The sequence below is a fragment of the Nicotiana sylvestris genome, chromosome 1 (assembly GCF_000393655.2).
Source record: "Nicotiana sylvestris chromosome 1, ASM39365v2, whole genome shotgun sequence".
Taxonomy (NCBI): Eukaryota; Viridiplantae; Streptophyta; class Magnoliopsida; order Solanales; family Solanaceae; genus Nicotiana; species Nicotiana sylvestris.
In genome coordinates, this window is record NC_091057.1 from 31,955,512 (window position 1) to 31,976,134 (window position 20,623).

Here is a 20,623-nt window from a genome sequence, read left to right on the forward strand (position 1 = left end):
TTGTTTTAGCTTGCCTATTTCGGCAAGATATTCCCGCTCTTTGGCCAACCGGTCCCAATGTTCCTGTGAAGACTTGGCAAACTCTTGAAGGTGAGGTCTTTTAGCCGGCCTTCCAGACGACATTTCCCCTTTGTACCAAGCCTGATATCCAGATGAAACTTCCCCTCTTGCTTGATTCAATACACAAGTATTTGCCTCTAAGTATTGACATTGGCTCCAAATCTGGCGGACCCTCGCTTCAGGAAACTGACCATCGGAACTGATCTCAATTACCTGGGTGCTTAAATCCTCATCTTTGGGCACTATCTGACACCTCCCAAGTTGCCTCAAAACCCGATACGGCACATAAGGTTGAATGCTCTTAAGTCTCATCAAGAGAAAATGGGGTCTAGCTGCTGGCATGTATATGACTTCGTCGATCGGTAACCATCCCAGTGTCCACTGTATTTGACTGGCGTTGAGGGTCCGGAAATATGAAGTCCATGCCGAGACTCCTTCAGGTAGGCGGGCCTCATTAATTCTGGTGTAGAACTCCTCTATGCATGTCTTTTCAGAAGACCCATGGCTTAGGAACTGGGCTCGGTGACATAGGTGTTCGGTCATCCACATTTGCAACAACAAGTTACAACCTTCAAAAAAGTTTCCTCCGGCTTTGCAGGCCGTGAGAGCTCGGAACATATCAGATACAATCATTGGTGCCAGCATGCTATCTTTTTGAGTGAGCAAAGTATTGACGACCCCAACTATCTTTATGTCAATATTCCTGTCTTTTCTCGGGAAAATTAAAAGCCCTAAGAAGGTTATCATGAAAGCAACCCGTCTATGTTCGTCCCACTTTCGACGGTTACTTTTGCTGCACAACTTGTTTTCTGGCTTGTCGAATCCTCCTATGTGGCCATATCTTTGGTATATGAAGCTCAGATTGCAAAAACCTTTTGCCAAATCAGGGTTATGGATTGTTCTGACTATCTTTAACGAGTCCAGAAACCGGTGCACTGCTACGGCTCTTGGAGCAACCAGGTATTTATGCCTCAACGGAACCTCAGTACTGCCGATGTACCCTGCTATTTCCTCTAAAGTTGGGGTAAGTTCAAAGTCCGAGAAATGGAAGACATTGTGCGCAGGGTCCCAGTAAGGGACTAAGGCCCTTATAATATCTCCTCGAGGCCTGATGTCCAACAAACTCGTGAGACCTTTCAAATGTTTCTTGATTTCGTCATGCCCTTCTTTGCCTAAATCACTCCACCATAGCCGCAACTGAAGGGGAATTTTATTCATGATTGAAAAAGGTTCATTCTGAATCGTGCTCATTCTGCACATTTATTAATATGATTAAACAAAAGAAAATTTATTTGACTCAAAATGATTTGATTATTTTCCTAAAAAAACAGATCTTCCGAACACGACCTTTCAGCACTTCAGGGACGAAGATTTTAAGGTTGTGCGAGTTAAAAAAAATGACAGAAGTGGCCATTTATACAAAGTCAGCCTTCCGGCGTTCCTTTTGGGAGCATTCGGCTTTTGATAAAAAACGGCATCACCCGACTCTGTGACAGAAAATTAAAATTTTGACATATATTTTTTCGATTTTTTACAAAATGGGAGGTTGGACCCGAAGAGGGTTGCCTACGTATCTCACGTCCTGTGAGAATCAAACCGGCGCAGACATAAACTAAACTTGTAAACAAGACTCCTTTTTTTTCAAAAATAAATTAAACTAAAAAAAACAAAACATTTTTATTTTTATTTTTCAAAATTTTGGCAGGGTTTTGATACTTTTTGGACTTTTAGTTTTATTTTTCTAAAAAGTAGTTATCTCTTTACACTGCTATTTTTCTCTTTTTTTTCCATAATTTATCTTAAAAATTGATGATTTCAGAAGCCGGTCAGCATGCAGATCTGAAGCAAATAAATATGCAAATCAAACAGGATGCAGCAGGATGGTCTTTTTCTATTTCAGGTTGCTAGTCCTAGACGGAACCAACCCCTGTGTTGAGCCCCCTAAGTAAAAATGCAACATGATGCAAATAAGCGTTCCTACTAGGGATCCGGCATGAAGTCACGTTATTCTATGTCAAAACCTGGGTCTATGTTCTAGACAGTGTACCCGAGCGGACAACTTGAGTTGAGGAAGGAGCTCCTTTCCGGGAACCAAAAGGCCAGCCGGCTTAGAAACTTTCCGAGCCTCTTTTATTTTAGGGTATGACACTAACATAATAGGGAGTCTTAACCAGTAAGCACATCCCCGGAGGTAAGAAGAGAAGGTTTCGGCACAGTTTATATGTACAGTTCAAATAATATCAAAGCAGTAAAAGCATCATTTTGCATATTAAGCACAGATCATACGAGAATATAAGATAATAAAGCCAAAATATAACAATTTATCAAGCTCGAATTTCTAACCCTGAACCGGTGGTTCTGGGTCACCATTCCCCAGCAGAGTCGCCAGAGCTGTCACACCTCCTTTTTCCGCACCCGCGGGGGGCAAGGGAGTTTTTTCCAATTAAAGGACAATCAAAACGGGATTTGTTTATTTATTTCAGAGTCGCCACTTGGGAGATTTAGGGTGTCCCAAGTCACCAATTTTAATCCCGAATCGAGGAAAAGAATGACTCCATATTACAGTCTGCGTACCAGAAATCCGGATAAGGAATTCTGTTAACCCGGGAGAAGGTGTTAGGCATTCCCGAGTTCCGTGGTTCTAGCACGGTCGCTCAACTGTCATATTTGGCTTGATTATCTGATTTAATACATGTTGAACCTATGTGCAAAATTTAACTTTTAACCGCTTTTATTATTATTCTTATTATTATTTTATATAAGGATTGCAACGTCGTGAAAATGCATCTCGAACCACGTCACAACCAGTGTACACGTGATTTGTTGACGCATTTTGACTCCGTCAAGATCGGGATTTGGGTTACATAAATGCACACCCATATTTAAGAAAATAACCTTATTAAATATGCGCCAAAAGACTACGCGTTATTATACTTTTAGGTAGGACCGTGAAATTTACTAAACGGCCCATCCCGGGATCTAAGTATTTTTTTTAAAATAAATAAATAAATGAGATTGGAGAATCCTGCAAATTTTTGTATTGTTTACATCTATTTATTTTTAGCGAAATCCTTTCTTATTTTATGAATATCCTTCAATGACTACATTTTTATTATTACTAAGTTTGTCTATAAATATAAAATCAATCTCTACATTCTTAAAAATAACATATTAAATAGAAGAGAAAAACAAATATTAACAGAAAGTAATAAAAATTATAATTATAAACACAACATGGAATTGTCAAATAATTTTTTTTTAAAAAAAAAAACTAATTATCCCATAATTGGATTAAAAATCATATTGTTAGATGACTTGAGCTATTGAAATTAATTATTTACAAATACTGAAAATTAGAAATAATCTTCATTACTAAATCGTATTTCTAAAAATTAAATAATTTAACCTTAACTAACCTTGTTTTAATTCAAATCCTGTCCTAATACTTGATTCGCAAAATTAATTCATGTTTTAACTGAATTTAGCTACATGATTCCGATTAACTTAACGTTGGCGATACTAAAACCCTTATGAATAAGGAACTTAATCAATTTTGCCAAACTGATTTAATAAAGCCATTTTTACGTTATTTTCTTCTATTTTAATTATTTGACAGTTTAATCAGTAATGAACATGCTTAAATATATACTACCTAATAATCAGGTTAAAGCAAAGCATTATTTAATACATCGCTACAATATGCCTAATTATGCAAAACAACGGCGATTTACAGAATAATAATACATGAAATAACCTAAATGCAATTAATAAAAAAAACTAAATTAAAAATTTAAACTTCCATTCTTCATTTTCAGCTTACAAAAGGCCAAAATTACAGTTGTGTACCTGGTATTGTCAATATAAGAAGAAGAAAGTCAGCCACGTAGTACGTAACACAGCAACAACAATAATAACCAGCAATCCAGTCAACAGAAATCCCAGTGACAGATTTGAAAATCAAAATAAAATCCAGAAACACCAACAACAAACAACGGACAGAAACCAAGGGAATTTTCAGATATTTGAAAGGCTAATTAATGTTTAACCCTTCTTTTCTAAACCCGTATATCAGAATATTTATCAGGTGTGTACTACTCTCTCTTCTAATTTTCAGCTCCTTTTTTATTTCTATTTTTTTCTGTTTTTTTTTTTTTGAAAGTTTTAATATTTTTCGGAATTTTCTTTCTCTCTTAAATATTCAGCTCTTTTTTTTCTCTCTCTATATGTCTCCTCTTTTTTTTTCTATCCCTAAAATCTGATTCAAGCCTTTCATTTATATCTCATTCCAAACCCTTTAATCAATTAATAACAACCACTTTGTCCTACCAAATCCACTATCTTCCCACTCATCCCTCACTACATTAAACAAATATATCAATCCAACCCATTACATTTTGTCCCCCATGCCTAACATAAATAATTACCATATTCTCATCCACTACATTATGTCTTGTCCCCCATTTATATTAAACAATTATATCACTCACACCCCATTACATTTTGTCCCCCATGCTTAACATAAAGAATTATTCAAAATGTTCAATTCCCAAACTACCCTTCCGACCTTATTGTAATTACCATTTTACCCCTGAACGTACTGCAAATTACCAAACTACCCCCATCAGCTATAACCAATTCACATAATCGATCTTAACCAAAATATAGCCAATATGATCAATTTCTAACAATGTTCAACAACAAAATTCAAACTAAATGATGAACAACAAAAAAACAACTAAAATTATCTTGATTGAACAACATCTTTAACAACAAACAAACCTACTTTCAGATTCAACAACAACAACAAACAAATATATTCAGATTTCTAAATTCAATAATCATTTGAACTTAAAATCTAACAACTTTACAACCAACAATTCCTATATTAAAACTAAACAAAATCATGAAGCAAACTGAAGAAATAATCAAAAATGATAATCAACAAACAAGAAGATCAAACTATACTAATTTCGGATTCAAGATCAATCAAACAAAGTATGAACATAAATGAAAAGATTCAACAACAATAACAAACAAGCTTTATTCAAACTTCGAATTAAACTTAAACAAAACAAATAAACATATTCAAATCACTAATCTTCAAATAATCAATTAATCTTTTTAAATTAAATCCAACAAAATTATAACAAAGATACATGATCCAAAAATTAAAACCAAAACATAACTTCACATTAAATCACTGAATTAAAAACGAACTTCAAAAAAATGAATACGAATTAAATCTATATTAACAACAAACAACGGATTCAAACGATTTAAGCTAACACTTTTCTATATTAAAACTAAATCCTCTTAAAATTAATAAAACAAACTGAAAAATAATTTAATTGAATCTTCAACTTAAATCTATCAACAATATAATTAATCAAACTAACAATTTCTACAAAAATAAACAAGAAAAATAAAACAACTGAATAAAAATCAAGAACAAGAATCAAACATTTAATGATTTCATATCCGAAAAATATCAAACAAATTACGGATGGGAATGAAACTTAAACCAACTAACCGGATCGGAACGATGATGAACTCGAACGAAAACAAATCTGACCGGAAACAAATATCGCACCAAAACCATTTGACGCCGAAGACGATCACGAACGGACAAACGAAGAACTTGAAGGAGAAGTAACGGACAGCAGCAACGCAGGCAGCAGCGGGCAGCAGCGGAAGCACTAGCCATGGCAGCCATGGATGGTGGTTGACGATGAAAACACAGCAGTGGCAGCTGGTCGTTTGGATGGAGAAGGTCGACGAGCTGTTCGTCGTCGATGGAGCAGTGGAAACGCAGCAGCAATGGCGGACTGAGCTTGGGCTTGGACTGTTGCTGCTTGCTCGCTCATGGCTGGAGCTCGAAGCAATGGTAGCAAATGCTCGTCGTCGTTCAGGTCGTCGACTGTGTGATGAAGAAGATGAGGAGGGGGAAGTCGTGTGAGGGTGGTCAACGTTGGGCAGCAGGGTAGCAGCAAGGGGGGGAAGCCATGGTTGCTTGCTTGGGGAAGGTGATGGAGAAGAAGAAGATAAGGAGGGGGGCGGGTAGTTTAGTGTTTTAGGTTAGGGTTTTTGTTTTGTTTTTTTTTTGTTTTCTTTTTTGTGAAATGTAAGATAATAGGGGTGTTGGGTTATAGACTGGGTCGACCCGATTTAAAATGGACCGGGTCATGGGGAAGGTTGGGCATTTGTTTGGGCCTGGGGTTGAAATTTGAAGAAGTGGCCCAATCTGATTTTTTCTTTGTATTTTTGCTCTCTTTTCTTTTACGTCCCAATTAATAAAACTAAAATTCTAAATTAAATTACAAACTAAATTATCTTAAAAAAAACTAATTAACTCTAAAAATAATTATCGCACATTTAAATAGCAATTATCGACAAAAATCGCACAATTTAGACGTTTAAATGCTAAACATGCAACGTACATTTATTTTATGATTTTTTCATTTTTTTGTAAAACAAACTTAATTACTAACAATTGTAGGATTAAATCCTAAACGCAAATGCGACATATTTTTGTATTTTTTATTAATTTAACAAATAAACATGTGCAGACAAATGCGAATAATTATCCAAAAAATACCACAAAAATTCAAAAAATTGCACACCAAGGAAAATTGTTTTTTTTTGATTTTTTTTTGGAGTGATTCTCATATAGGGCAAAAATCACGTGCTCACAGTCCCTACCAAACTAGTAGTTATGGCATAAGACAAGACTCAACTACCTCTTAACCTACAACCCTAATACTCGACCTCCACATGTTCCTATCGAGTGTCATGTCCTCGGAAATATGAAGCATCGCCATATCCTGCCTAATCACCTCCCCCCAATACTTCTTAGGCCACCCTCTACCTCTTCTCAGGCCCTCCGCAACCAGCCGTTCGCAGCTCCTTACCGGAGCATCTGGGCTTCTCCGTTGAACGTGCCCGAACCACCTGAGCCTTGCTTCTCGCATCTTGTCATCAATGGGAGTCACGCACACCTTCTACCGAATAACATCATTCCTAATCTTATCCATCCTACTATGCCCACACATCCACCTCAACATCCTCATTTCTGCTACCTTCATCTTTTGAATATGTGATTTCTTGACCGGCCAACACTCACCCCATACATCATGGTCGGCCTAACCACCGCTTTATAGAACTTACCTTTGAGTATCAGTGGCACTCTCTTGTCACACAATACTCCAGATGCTCACCTCCATTTCATCCATCCTACCCCGATACGGTGTGTAACATCATCGTCGATCTCCCCTCCCCCTTGGATAACCGACCCAAGGTACTTGAAGTTGTCTCTACTCGGGATGACCTGTGATTCAAGCCTCACATCCACACCCACTTCCCTCTGCTCAGTGCTGAACTTACACTCTAAGTATTCCGTCTTTGACCTGCTAAGCTTGAAACCCTTAGATTCAAGAGGTTGTCTCCAAACCTCTAGCCTCTCGTTAACACCAGTTCGCGACTCATCAATCAGAACTATGTCATCGGCGAATAGCATGCACCATGGCACATCCCCTTGAATGTGTGTCAACGCGTCCATCACCAGGGCGAATAGGAACGGGCTGAGAGCAGAACCTTGGTGTAACCCCATAACAACCGTAAAATCCTCAGAATCGCCTCCTACTATCCTAACCCGAGTCTTTGCCCCATCATACATGTCCTTAATCACCAAAATGTAGGGAACCGACACGTCTTTTGCCTTCAAGCTTCTCCAGAGAAATTCTCTAGGAACCTTATCATACGCTTTTTCTAGGTCAATAAACACCATGTGCAGATCTTTCTTTCTATCTCTGTAGTGTTCAACCAACCTCCAAATTGGTTGTCAGAAACGGACACTGTCATCCTCAACCTTGCTTCAACCACCCTGTCCCATACTTTCATAGTATGACTCAGTAATTTGATACCCCAATAACTGTTACAACTCTGGATATCACCTTTGTTCTTATACAATGGGACCACCGTACTCCACCTCCACTCATCCGACATCCTCTTTGCCTTAAAAACAACATTCAACAACCTAGTCAACCACTCCAAACCTGTTTTCCCCACACACTTCCAAAATTCTACCGGAATCTCGTCAGGTCCGGTCGTTTTGCCCCTACTCATCTTACTCATAGCTCTCACGACCTCCTCAACATTGATGTGCCTGCAGTACCCAGAGTCGTTGTGACTCTCAGAATGCTCCAATTCACCGATTACAATATCATGATCCCCTACTTCATGAAGAAGTTTTTGAAAGCAAGTCTGTCATCTCCTCTTAATCCGGGAATCTTCCATCAATACTCTACCATCGTCGTCCTTGATGCATCTCACTCGGTCTAAATCCGAGCTTTCCTCTCTCTCAGCTTGGCCAGCCTAAATAACTTCTTTTTCCTTCCTTTTTCCCCTAGTTCCTCGTACATACGACTATAAGTCGCAGTCTCTGTGACCGCCAGCTTCGCTTCCTTCCTAGATACCTTATACCTCTCCATACGCGCTCGCCTCTCCCCCTCAGCTATGCTCCCCAGTAACGTCCGGTACGCCTCCTTTTTTTCTTCCACTTTACCTTGTACCACTTCATTCCACCACCAGTCTCCTTTGTGCCTACCGGAGACGCCTGTCGAGACTCGTAACACCTCTCTCGCAGCCTCTCTTATACAATTTGCTGTCGTTGACCACATAGTGTTCGCGTCACCACTGCTCCTCCAAGCTCCTATAATCGACAACCGCCCGTCCAACTCTTGGGCTTTGTCCTTAGTTAAGGCTCACCACCTGATTCTCGGTCTTCCTCGAGTAGACATTTTCCTCCTTTTCACCATAATACCAACGTCCATCACCAAGAGCCTATGTCGCATCACGAGTATCTCACCTGGAATCACCTTGCAATCCTTGCACAACCCTCTGTCATGCCTCTTGAGGAGGAGATAGTCAATCTGAGTCTTCGCCACCGCATTTTGAAAAGTAACCAAATGCTCCTCCCTCTTCGGAAAGCAAGAGTTAGCGACCACTAACCCAAAAGCCTTAGCGAAGTCCAGTAACGAGGTTCCTCCTTCGTTCCTCTCCCCAAAACCGAAGCCTCCATGCACTTCGTCATACACACCTACGGTCGACCCAATATGGCTATTGAAATCCTCTCCTATGAATAACTTCTCAGTAGGTGGTACCTGACGTATAATATCATCCAACCCCTCCCAAAAGTGCCGTTTAAGCTCCTCATCTAGGCCCGCATGTGGCGCATAGGCACTAACGACGTTTACGGTGCACTGTCCAACCACCAACTTAATAATCATCAATCTATCATTCACTCGTCTAACCTCAACCACAGACTCTCTAAGTTCCCTATCCACCAAAATACCCACTCCATCCTTACCCTTCTAGGTCCCATAGTTCCAAATTTTATACCCATCCGCGTCCCTTGCACTCGACCCTGCCCACCTTGTCTCCTAGATACACGCTATATTGACCCTCCTCTTCTTGAGGATCTTCGCCAACTCTATAGACTTACCTGTCAATGAACCTACATTCCATGACCCAAAATCCTCAACCGATGGACACCCTTATTCCCTTTACCTCCTTTACATCCCAACCCACTTTCTAGCCCCCGCCCTACCCCCTGACCCACCCCCCGCATGCCCCAAGGACATGAACTCACTCGACCATCCCAGACTACGGCCACTATAACTCCGACGGACTAGGGGGAATCACTAACAGACACCACAGAACAGACTAGAATAAGACAAGATGCCACTACAGGCACCCTAATACGGTGACTAAAGTAATAAAAACTAAAAGGACAATAATTTTACTAACACAATAGACGGAAATAGGCAAACGGGAGGTACCAACTCCCGTGAGTATAACCTAGGAATTGTCTTAGTATACTTGTCTGTATTGTGTCCACCTAGCTCGTTCGCGTCCAACTCCTGTCGTTCCTTGCTGATACTCGGGTTATTCTACACTGTTTGCACGTGCACGTCTCGCTTGTCGCCTAAAGCCACCGGCACTAACCTGAAATACACACAAAATACCACGAGGCCAAACAAATAGGGGGGTTGTCACCGCTACCACTGGTGATGCCCAACCGTTGCAACGAAACGCAGAAAAAAGAAGCGAATTTGGAGGTGCTAGCTTATGAACAAACAAAATACTGTAGAATTAGTAAAAATAATGTAAAAGAGTAGATGAGATTTCAAATTTTGAAAGCAAGTGAAATTTGAAAGCAAATGCGAGAAGGAGTGTCCATTTAAATAGAGCAAAACGAATCTGAAAACTATAACAACAGTAAAAAATTTGACAAAAATAAATTAACAAAGGATCAAAAATGATCAAGAGTTAAATCAAAAGCAACAACAGTAAACAAGAAGATCTGTGATTAAATCCTACAGGCATCAACACTAAACATCAATCGAACCTCAATTCAAAATGAAGTAAAACAACACCAGATCTAAGCTATAAGAACAAAAAGAAAACAAAAAGCTTTAAGAACAGACCAATTATCGGCAGCACCGATAGCGAGAATGCAAACTGAATCTCAATAAAATATAAAATATAAGAGAGAAATAAAATATAATTTTTAGGAAGATGGCTGCAACCAATTAGAAGAGAGAAGAGAGAAGAGAGAAGAGAGAGATTCTTTAATAAAGAAAACTAAAGAGAATAAGACACCATTTATGGAAGAATATATGGAACGCAGTAGTCGAAAAACGATTGCCTTACATGATGCACAACCAAGAAATGGAGAGGAGAGAGAGGGAGTGGTTCTCAATTGACAACCGTAACAATTCTTGTAATCTAAATAATAAACTCTAAAATTCTGGTACTCGTAAGAATTAATTTAGTAATTCTTTCACATTAAAAGTAGTATTCAACATTTATTCATCGTCTTATCATTCAAGTGATACTTTTTAATCTAAATGCACGAGTTTAGTTTTTATCCTATAACAATTTAGATTTGATTAACATAATTAGATTCACTTCATAATTAACAATTAAGTAACTACACTAACAAAACATGGGTGATTAATTTGCTAAAACTGCTAAACAATGAAATATAAATTTTATATATAGCTATAATATAAATGTTGGGGGGGGGGACCCAAAAGTCGTGCTATACCTTTATTATTTATATCGTCAATTCTTCAAATATCACATTTAAAGTATTTTCTAAATATACTTAGAGATTTATATGTCGAAAAAAATAAATAAAGAACCTTTAATATGAACGATCCTCGAATAATTAAGTACGGATAAATCCAATTAAAACAAAATGGAATCCTCCAAAGACGCTATTCATTAGATAATTGATGCTTTTTACTCTAATTTTTTTCGTATTTAAACTTTTTCAGTTCTTGTTATTAATGTATGCAACCGACATGGTTCAAGAGAACTAAGATCGCTCCCAGCCTTGTTTCCACTCTCCATTGCCCCCACTCGCGTCCTGCCATGTTATTTATTTTTGAAAAATGAATTTTGTTTTATGCCGGGTCGCTTTATTTAAGTGTTTCCTTGCTTCATCCCGCGAAAATAGACATTAATGGATTTTGTCAGATCGTACTCATACGTTGCTCCGTTTTGCCTCCGTCTCGCCCCATTGCTCACTTCATTTAAGCACTTTCTTGTTCCACCCCGCTAAGAACAATACATTGCTACTCCAATAGACATCGTTAGTTGTCCAAACTTACTCATCCCTTACCCCGTTTTGCCTCCGTCTCGCTCTATTGTCCACTTCGTTTAAGCGTTTCCTTGTTTCACCTCTTTAAGAACAATACATTACTAATAGATATTAATGAGTTGTCTGATCTTACTCATGCCTTACCCCATTTTGCCTTTGTCTCGCTCCATTGTCCACTTTACTTAAGTGCTTCCTTCTTCCGTCTCGCTAAAAGCAATACATTATTAATAAAAAAATCGATAGTTGTTCGATCTTATTCATACCTCACCCCGTTTTACCTCCGTCTCGCTCCATGTCCACTTCATTAAGTGTTTTCTTATTCCACCCGCTAAGAACAACACATTACTACTACTAATAGGTATTGATAGTTATCCAATCTTACTCATGCCTTACTCCGTTTTACTTCTCTCGCCCCATTGCCACCTCTACCAACTAGGACGAATGTCACACTATTGGATAATCCTAATCAAAACAAATACTAAAAAACCCAAAAAGAAGCCCTATCAATGAGGTCTAAATCAACGGTTGAAAACGTGCGGACATTTACCCAACCAATAAAAAACCAGCACCAAAACCGTGCAAAACACAGCTGTTTATTAAGATGCGCATGTTTTCTCACCAACCTACAAAATCCTCCTTATTCTAACGCGTCAGCAGTTCTTTCTCCCTCTAAGCATTTTAGACCAGTGGTCACGAGCCCTCACTCCATTTTTCTCTCTCTAGAAAGTGATTAGCTCGTGTCTGACGAACTCAGTGCCTATTGCTGCTGTTAGTGGAAAGTAACGGAATATATATATATATATATATATATATATATATATATATATACACACACACACACACACACTCTTCTTCTTCTGCTGCTATTTTTCTTGCGGCAATGTGAATGCGAATGCTGAATGTGTGAAATCTAGGGTTTTTGGATTGTGGATTTTAGATCTTTTGCAGATCTAGGGTTTTGGATTCTCATTTCATTGGATTTGGTTAGTTCGTTTCTGCCGCCGCCGTTGCCACCGTGTTTTACTCAATGGCAACGCCTTTTCACTTGCCAGTCACTGCTGCTCAGGTCTCTCTTTCACTCTCTTTTCACTTGCCAATCACTTGACTGATGAAAACTATTTAACTTCTTACCGTTTCTTCCTTGTCTGTTAATTCATTCGTAGAGCCGTTGAATAGAGTGGCAAGGCATTCCTTTTGTTATAAACTGTTGCTTCCGTGTGTGTTTATTCATTTGTAAAGCAGTTGAGTAGAGGGGAGGAACGTTTGTTTGTTTGTGTGTAGCTTTAGCTTTTGCTGTTTGGGTTTTTGATATCTGTGGTTATATATGGATGGATTTAACTTGTAGACAGCCCGTTAGAAGGATAAGGATAATAATCCCGAGATAAAAATTGTTGGATTATGTAATTTCATGTGCAGTTGGATTTTTATTTCCTGAATTTTAATTCCCGTTATAAGTAAACCCGGGATTAGCTATATATAAATTTTGGTATTATTTTTAGACCACATTTAATGTGTGATAACAATCTCGAGATAGATTAAGTCTATTCTGTTATTAATGAAACTGAAAGAAAGAATAAAATCGAGAGCTTTTTGTATATAAAAGAAAAAAAAAGAGAGCTTTTTGTATAGATCGAGACTTGTAGCTTGATTCCTTACTCATTCCATATTTGGAAGAATTGCAGAAACCGTTTGATAACATTTCTTCCTATTTCTTTCTCAATGATATCTGACGAGCTAATCACGGGATAAAACATCAAATGACAAAAGTGCCCTCCTTTAAAGTTCAAATCGGAAATTAAAGTTTATCTATTGTGACCAAATACATGTTTTATGTTATACCCTGTATATCCCATTTTTAATCCAATAAGTCAAACATCTACCAAATTAGTATATCCGCTAAATAATCCCGTTATTGTTTAATCCGTACATTATAATCCCCCCATTATAATCCCGGTATAACCTTTTTTTTCAAACCTAATGACTTCTGACATTGTAAACTAATTTACACAATCATTTTAGTTTTAACTGCTGTTAAACATGACGTGTGCCCTATTTTGCTAGTTACCAATCCACGTTGAATTGGCTTTTAAGTGACTTGATAGTGTAAAAGTTCTTTACAATATCAATGTATAAAGTTAAATTTTATATGGGTATGCATGTCTACATCCACTTTTAAGAGATATAGAAACTACTAGAGGTAAATATTTTTATTGTGTTTATTTTCCTTTTAAATGCACCTGTATATAGTTGGAATACTATAGTGATTGAATCTCCTAAAAAGGGACAAATTTTCTGAAAAGAGCTGCAATCTCTAGTAATCAATGCGAACAATTAAGAATATAATGCAATGGAAACAAACGAGATATATAGGCAGTACCAACTAGTTAAGGATATATCCCAAAGAAGACAAACTTGTTTAGGAGTAACCAATTAAGGGTTAGTTGTTTTTGTTGCACTTACATTAGATTAAGTAAGGGTGTGTGGGATTTAGAGAACCCTTAGCTGTATAGAGCCCTAATTTGCCTTAGAAGACAAATTACTTATCAGTGCTAGAATGAAATGAGCCTAAATAGAGCGGAATATTTGGAGGACTCATATTGCTGATCCCAACTTGTTTGGGATTGAAGGATTCTGATTGATTTATTGATTTTTAATGGCTGGTATTTGAATTTCATTTGTTTCTGTGGTTTCGGTAATGTTTCAGGTTGGGACGTACTTCGTGGGCCAGTATTATCAGATGTTACAGACCCAACCCGATTTTGTTCACCAGTTCTACAGTGATGCTAGTACCGTGCTTCGAATTGATTCCAGCACCAGGGAGACTGCTTCAGGGATGCTGGTATTTTATCTAAAGTGCCTTACTTCTTTGTACTTGCTTATGAGAGTAAAACCTTCTTTCTAGTTACTTCTCAATTAAGTGTTTTTTGGTTGTTTGCCTTGGAATTTGGTTAATTTATGCCAGAGTTTGGCTGATCCAAGTTTATTCAATTTACAATGGTGAAAACCAAGTTGAAGTCTCTTATTCTTGTGCTTTTACTGTTTTGTTTGGCTTCAAATAGATCAACAGCAGAAGCCAAAACATTAAACTAAAGTACTCTCCAAGTTGTCCATCCATTGAGTTGGACATTAAATGCACAAAAATTACTTAGATGATTAATATTCTTGATTTTGTTGCTCTAGATGTGTTGTACAGGGATGACTTTAACATTGGACCAGCACCCTTTTGATTTTGTTTAGCTGTTTCAATTGTCATGTGCTAATTGAAGCTTATTACTAATGTATGACTAATTATGTTGAGAGTAATTCAATCATTATTAGTACTATATGGGATATAATTGGGCTAGCCAATGATTGTTTGATCTTGCTCGATACATGTTCTTAACTGGAACATGGTTCTGTAGTCATCTCTATGATGTCCATAAGTTCCAGATTAGCTTTGAGGAGTTTTTCCATGAAGTTAACCCCTGCTCTAAAACAAAGCTCTAATATGAAAACTATCTGCTGAGTGCAGCTTTCACTTCCATGTTCTAGGTATTTAGGTTAAAGTCAGTCTTTCTGAAACACAAATATAGAAACTATGTCCATCAAGTTCTCCGTTTCCCTAGTCAGCCGCAGAAGTGGTTTTTCTCTGTCCTCTAGAATTTGAAATCTGAAAGAAGTGGCATCGTGTATACTTCTTTCCACCACCACTCCCCTTTTCTGTTATGTGAGTCCCAAAATGTACACTTCTATCAAAGGAACTCCATATTTTGCTGGTGTCTTGAGTTCCTTCTTAGTATCATAACTACCAGTGAGTTACTTCATAAAAAGAATCATAACTACCAGTGAGTTGACATGTGACATGCTCTATTACTAATAAAAGAAAGATTTTCAAATAGACAAAAGAGAAAAGCTTTATCTTTGAACCCCTGTTCAAAAAGAAAATCTTTATCGTTGAACAACTTCTATTCCAGTATAATAGAACTTCAGGTCATTTTCAACTAGCTAATAAAATGGTTCATGTTCTGTCATGTTCCTTTGGCCCCAATATGATTTATTCTGCTCTTTTTCATTGTTCTTTCTGTGATTTTGTGCAGCAAATCCACACCCTCGTCATGTCGCTCCATTATACCGGGATGGAGATTAAGACACTTCATTCCTTGGAATCATGGAATGGTGGTGTCCTAGTGATGGTTTCAGGTTCTGTCCACGTGAAAGGTATCAACAGGAGTAGGAAGTTCGTACAAACATTTTTCCTTGCACCCCAGGAAAAGGGATACTTTGTCCTCAATGATATCTTTCACTATGTTGATGAGGAACAAATTCTTCAGCATCCGGTGCCCTATCTAGGGCAGATTAGCCTCGATTCCAAGCTGAATGTCTCCACTGCAATTCAAGAGCAAGGTATGAGTTCAATCTTCAAGCTTTTCTTCCTAAGATATGTCTGATGGGTAGATCCTCTCACTGTTGTTGTTTCTCTCTCTCTCTCTCTCTCTCTCTCTAAAAAAGAAGAAATTATTTAGTGTACTGTTAAGGTCTTTCTCTTTCTTAGCTTTTTCGGAGGAGAGCGAGGGTGTTGGGGTGTGTAACTAGGAACAGAACCATGCGGCCAGGGGGAGCATGGTGAATGCTTCACCCTAGCTAAGTTGTCGTTAGGAAAGAATACTTCTTTTGATGAAGTAGGGAAGAATACTTCTAGTTGCTCCAAAAGCCAAAGCTCACTAGTTTCCCAATTGTCACATTTTTTTTTTCTGGTGAGAAGTTTTAGTGATATGCTATAAGTTGGTGTTGTTTCTTTATGTAACCCACACTCTTAGGTAATTAACTTGAAGGAAAAGTTGAAGAAAAATACTCCATCTCTTCTTTCAACAGCTATAACTTGGCAAAAGATTGCACTCTTAAACATATGCATTTTGTTGAAATGGTAAAGTTTAACATCTCTAATGTGTTTCAGTACAAAGAAGGGTTCTCTTTGTAGTAATTATTTCAGGGTCGAAGTAAAGATATCCCAAAAGGTTTTTGTACTTCTTTGAAGTAGTTTGTCTAGAAAATATTAAATAGAAAGACAAAATGATGTTTGGAGATGGTCCTAATCATAGCGAATAATGATGACAGGAAAGCACCGAACTGGAGCTTTCCAAAATAGGCTTCCCTTTGAAGCACCTTCAAGAAGCGTTCCAAAAAATAGATGCTAAAAGCTAAAGCTCTAGTTGCTTGTACAGGTTGTAATTATGCACTAATCACTAAACATTTGGGTCCTACTGAACAGGAAAGGCCTCACATCAGCATGTTGAGTGTTGTTTATAGTTTGTCTATGTCATAATGTCTCATTCTGTGCTGAGGAAATATCCTGTCCGCCTTTTATTAGATTCTTAAATGTCGATGCAACTGAATAAAGACTTGGAAGTCAGTTTCTCTTCAGTTCTGTGTACTAATGCTGCAGTATTATAATATAACTTGTCCAAAAGAAAATGTCCATATTTAAAAGATTAATGATGGTTTCTGCAGTACCCAACTACATGCTTGGTGGAGAAATCCAGGCAAGGGAGTTTGCTGCTGCTCCTAAAATTCAAGATAATGGGCCTGTCAATAACTACAGTTTTCCGGAGGAACGGCTGCAGCATGTCCCTGAAGCCGAGAAGATCCTTGAAGATAATTTTGCAGCACAGTCAAACGGCTCACTTCAAAGTACAATTAATGCAGTACAAGAACATTTATCCAGTCCTATTGAGGAACCAGTTGCAGAGCCCCAAAAGCACACTTATGCTTCTATTGTATGCCATTACCTTTACCTTCTTCTGACGGGTTACATTCTCATATTGTATTGAGTATGCTTTTGCTATGAACTAATTTTATTTGCCTGATTCTAAATTGGAAGTTACAGGTTACTAAAGGGCAGTCTGCACAAGGAGGACCAGCTCAGTCTTCTTTCAACAAACCTACACCTCCTCCTTCAGAGTGGCAACATGTGTCAGAGCCTCTTAGTCTGTCATCGGTTCCATCGACTAATGCTATTGAGAGGTCTATAACAGAGGCAACAGAAGAGGCTTCAGCTGTGGAAGATGAAGGTTAGTTTCTCGTACGTTGGTACAACGTGCTCATCCTTTCTTCTCAGGAATGTGTATTCTTTTCTTAAGGGACCTCATTTGAGTGATATGCTTACATGATTTTCCTTTTTGAACTTTCTGCAGCTGAAGTCAAGTCTGTATATGTCAAAAACGTGCCCACAACGATGGCGGCTTATGAAATCGAGGAGGAATTCAAAAAGTTTGGTAAACTAAAGCCTGATGCTGTTGCCATTAGAACGCGAAAGGTTTGTTCTATCATCTTTCGCTTGTCTACTCCTGAATCTAGGTTAGGTCAATATAAAGCTCATCTGGAGTTTGATGTGATGCAGGACATTGATGTGTGCTATGCATTTGTCGAATTTGAAGATGTAACTGGTGTTCAGAATGCAATTGAGGTTTGAACTAACATTTCAAAATTTGAGCAAATCTTTAATTATACTTTTTGTGTTTAGGTTTCAATACTCTAGCCATAAGTTTTTCATTTCTGCCTGGTGCTTCTAGATGTGTTCCTCGCCAGTTATGTCGCTATTATTATTCCCTCCGTCTTGATTTTAGTGATGCGATTTGAATATCATGATAATTAGGAAATAAAAGTACAAACATTACCAATGGAACAGAACCGGGATAAGCATGACTTTGTTCGGTAATTTCCATTGCTAATTGAGCATCGTGATTGCTGTCTGCCGTGCTAAAGTAAAGTCAGGTTACATGGGGAATATGTAAAAACCTGCTGTAGTTTAACCCAAAGTTTATTGGGAATGCTTAGACTTGCTAAAATTATTATTAGTTAAACTCTTCATCTTCCAAAGAGTATGAAAATCAAACAAGACACTGCTAGGAATGCTGCGATGGATTGACATCCTATCTTTTTGTAATTTGAATAAGTGAAAATGGTGCTATTTTGTGAATGAGGTCAAATGAATTGGCACAAAATGGAGGTAATCCCAGTAAAGTGCTGCGGAAGTTGTGTTTATCTTGTATCTCTTACTTTTCTCCCCTTCATTTAATTGTAATTAATACTGTCAACTAAGACTAATTACTGCATTTACATTCAGAATATGTATTGACAATTAAGTAAACTTTGTTGCAGGCATCTACTGTTCAGATTGGTGGACACCAGTTGTACATTGAAGGGAGGAGACCAAACAGAAACAACTTAATTCGAGGAAGTATGTGTTTTTTTTCTTCTCAATTGTAGGCCAATGAATAAGCTATTACATTTTATCATTCATGAAATCCAGCATATCTTTAAGCTAAATTGTTTCTTGTTGTCTTTCTAAGATTCTCTGAGCACAATATTTTTCTACTAGGTGATCACTAAGCACAATTTTAGCAATTCAAGAAGGTGCTTTTGGCACTCTTCTATAGTCCACAAAAAACCCTATCAAATTAAATACTCACATTTCAGCCTATTTGGAGAGTAAGCAGAACAGCTTTTCTACTTTTGTTTTGGCGGTGCATGGCAGTGACTTTGGTTCCCTACTTGGTGGAAGATAAGGGACGTCAAAGAACGTGGATCAACTAAACCATCCTCTTAACTTACTCTTCCTTTCTTGGAGTAAAATTTTAACCCTGGAGATAGCTGTGTCTTCATGTGAAAATTCAGTATAAAATGAACAATGAACATTACTACTTCCTGGGATTACTTGCAATAACCCGGTTTCGAAATGAAAGTGGTATCATGAATGATGAAAAACAGTGAGTAGAGAAGAATAATATGCTAAGTGGGATTATAATCGCACTAGTTCACTTGCATTCTCGTCAGGCTGCAATTGTAAATATTTGGCTCCCACTTCTTCACCATGGTATTGGTCTCAAAACAATTCATATGCTGGCATCAATAGAACGAACTTAGGACCTCGTTGATTTCTAGTAAATAGTTAGTGTTTGTTATCAGTTGAAGTAGGGCTTTTTTTTAATACTCACAAGTAAATAGGGCCTGTATTAGATTCCTGTGTGCTTGTAAGAGCCGAAATAGGACTGTTTAGGGAATCACTAAGCCTGGTCCTTTGTCTGGTGGCTTCCTGCTTCATTTCTTTCGTTTCATAAGTTTCTTTACTAAAATCTGATGTCATGAAAATTTATTTTGCTCTGCTTCCAAAAAATGTTGAATTCTTATGGTTTGTCTTTAAAATGGGGACACAGGAGGAAGGGGTAGAGGCAGAGTTAGCTACTCCATGGACGGGAGGGGGCGCTATGGCAGCCGTGGTTTTGGCAGAGGTGGTCAAGATGGAGGTGACCGTGACTACGGTAGATCAAGAGGAAATGGTTACTATAGACAAGCTCCTCGGCAAGAAAGAGCTTACTCTGGCAATCAACAAAGCTTGAGAAATGAGCAGTACTCATGGGAATAAGCAAGTTGAATTTTTGAAGGACAATACCTTCCTTCCATACAAGCCATTTTGCGAACAGCTTATTCATCTTCAAAGTTTTCAAAAAGATTAGTATACTTTGAGAAGCATCAAAATTTAGATTTATTGGAAGGAATCATCCCAAATACATATATTTTTTGGCAGAAATAGCAAGCAAGTGTTTTTTTAACTTACATGAAGTTACCGAAAAGGGGTTTTAATGCAGTTTTGGCCTGCTACTGGATGTTCTGCACGAGTTGTCCATTAGATGTTTTCCTTTTTAACTGATTGATCTACATACTCCTCTCACCAGCGTGAATGTCTCCGGCCTAATGCAAACTGTAAATCCTAAACGGGATTAACAGCCCTCTCTTTCCCTATTTGTGTGTTAATGTTGGAGCACTTAGGAATCAGATGCATTTAGTATTTTCGCTTCTTGATGCGTTGGTACAGGTTTTAAATGGTATTGGGATTGGCACGTCTTCAAAGATTTGTCATTT

The 20,623-nt window shown here is 37.9% G+C and overlaps 3 protein-coding genes across 4 annotated transcripts; 1 reads left to right on the forward strand and 2 right to left on the reverse strand.

Annotated features, from left to right (window-relative positions):
• Positions 1-8,393: 8,393 nt before the first annotated feature.
• On the reverse strand, positions 8,394-8,735 carry LOC138868275 (uncharacterized). Its single transcript, XM_070145818.1, has one exon. It carries the CDS (start codon positions 8,733-8,735, stop codon positions 8,394-8,396), a length of 342 nt encoding a protein of 113 aa, XP_070001919.1.
• An 84-nt stretch (positions 8,736-8,819) lies between these two features.
• Positions 8,820-9,344, reverse strand: LOC138868277 (uncharacterized). Its single transcript, XM_070145821.1, has one exon. The coding sequence runs from the start codon at positions 9,342-9,344 to the stop codon at positions 8,820-8,822; it is 525 nt and encodes a 174-aa protein (XP_070001922.1).
• Positions 9,345-12,380: 3,036 nt separating this feature from the next.
• Positions 12,381-20,362, forward strand: LOC104218995 (nuclear transport factor 2-like). 2 transcript variants are annotated; one of them, XM_070173833.1, is made up of 9 exons: positions 12,381-12,791; positions 14,430-14,564; positions 15,802-16,108; positions 17,213-17,478; positions 17,583-17,772; positions 17,896-18,017; positions 18,102-18,167; positions 18,863-18,941; positions 19,918-20,362. In XM_070173833.1, the coding sequence occupies exons 1-9, from the start codon at positions 12,753-12,755 to the stop codon at positions 20,124-20,126; spliced, it is 1,413 nt and encodes a 470-aa protein (XP_070029934.1). In that variant the 5' UTR covers positions 12,381-12,752; the 3' UTR covers positions 20,127-20,362. The 2 variants fall into 2 exon arrangements, with proteins under 2 accessions (XP_070029934.1, XP_070029965.1); XM_070173864.1 differs by having other exon boundaries at positions 17,589-17,772.
• The last annotated feature ends 261 nt before the right edge of the window (positions 20,363-20,623 follow it).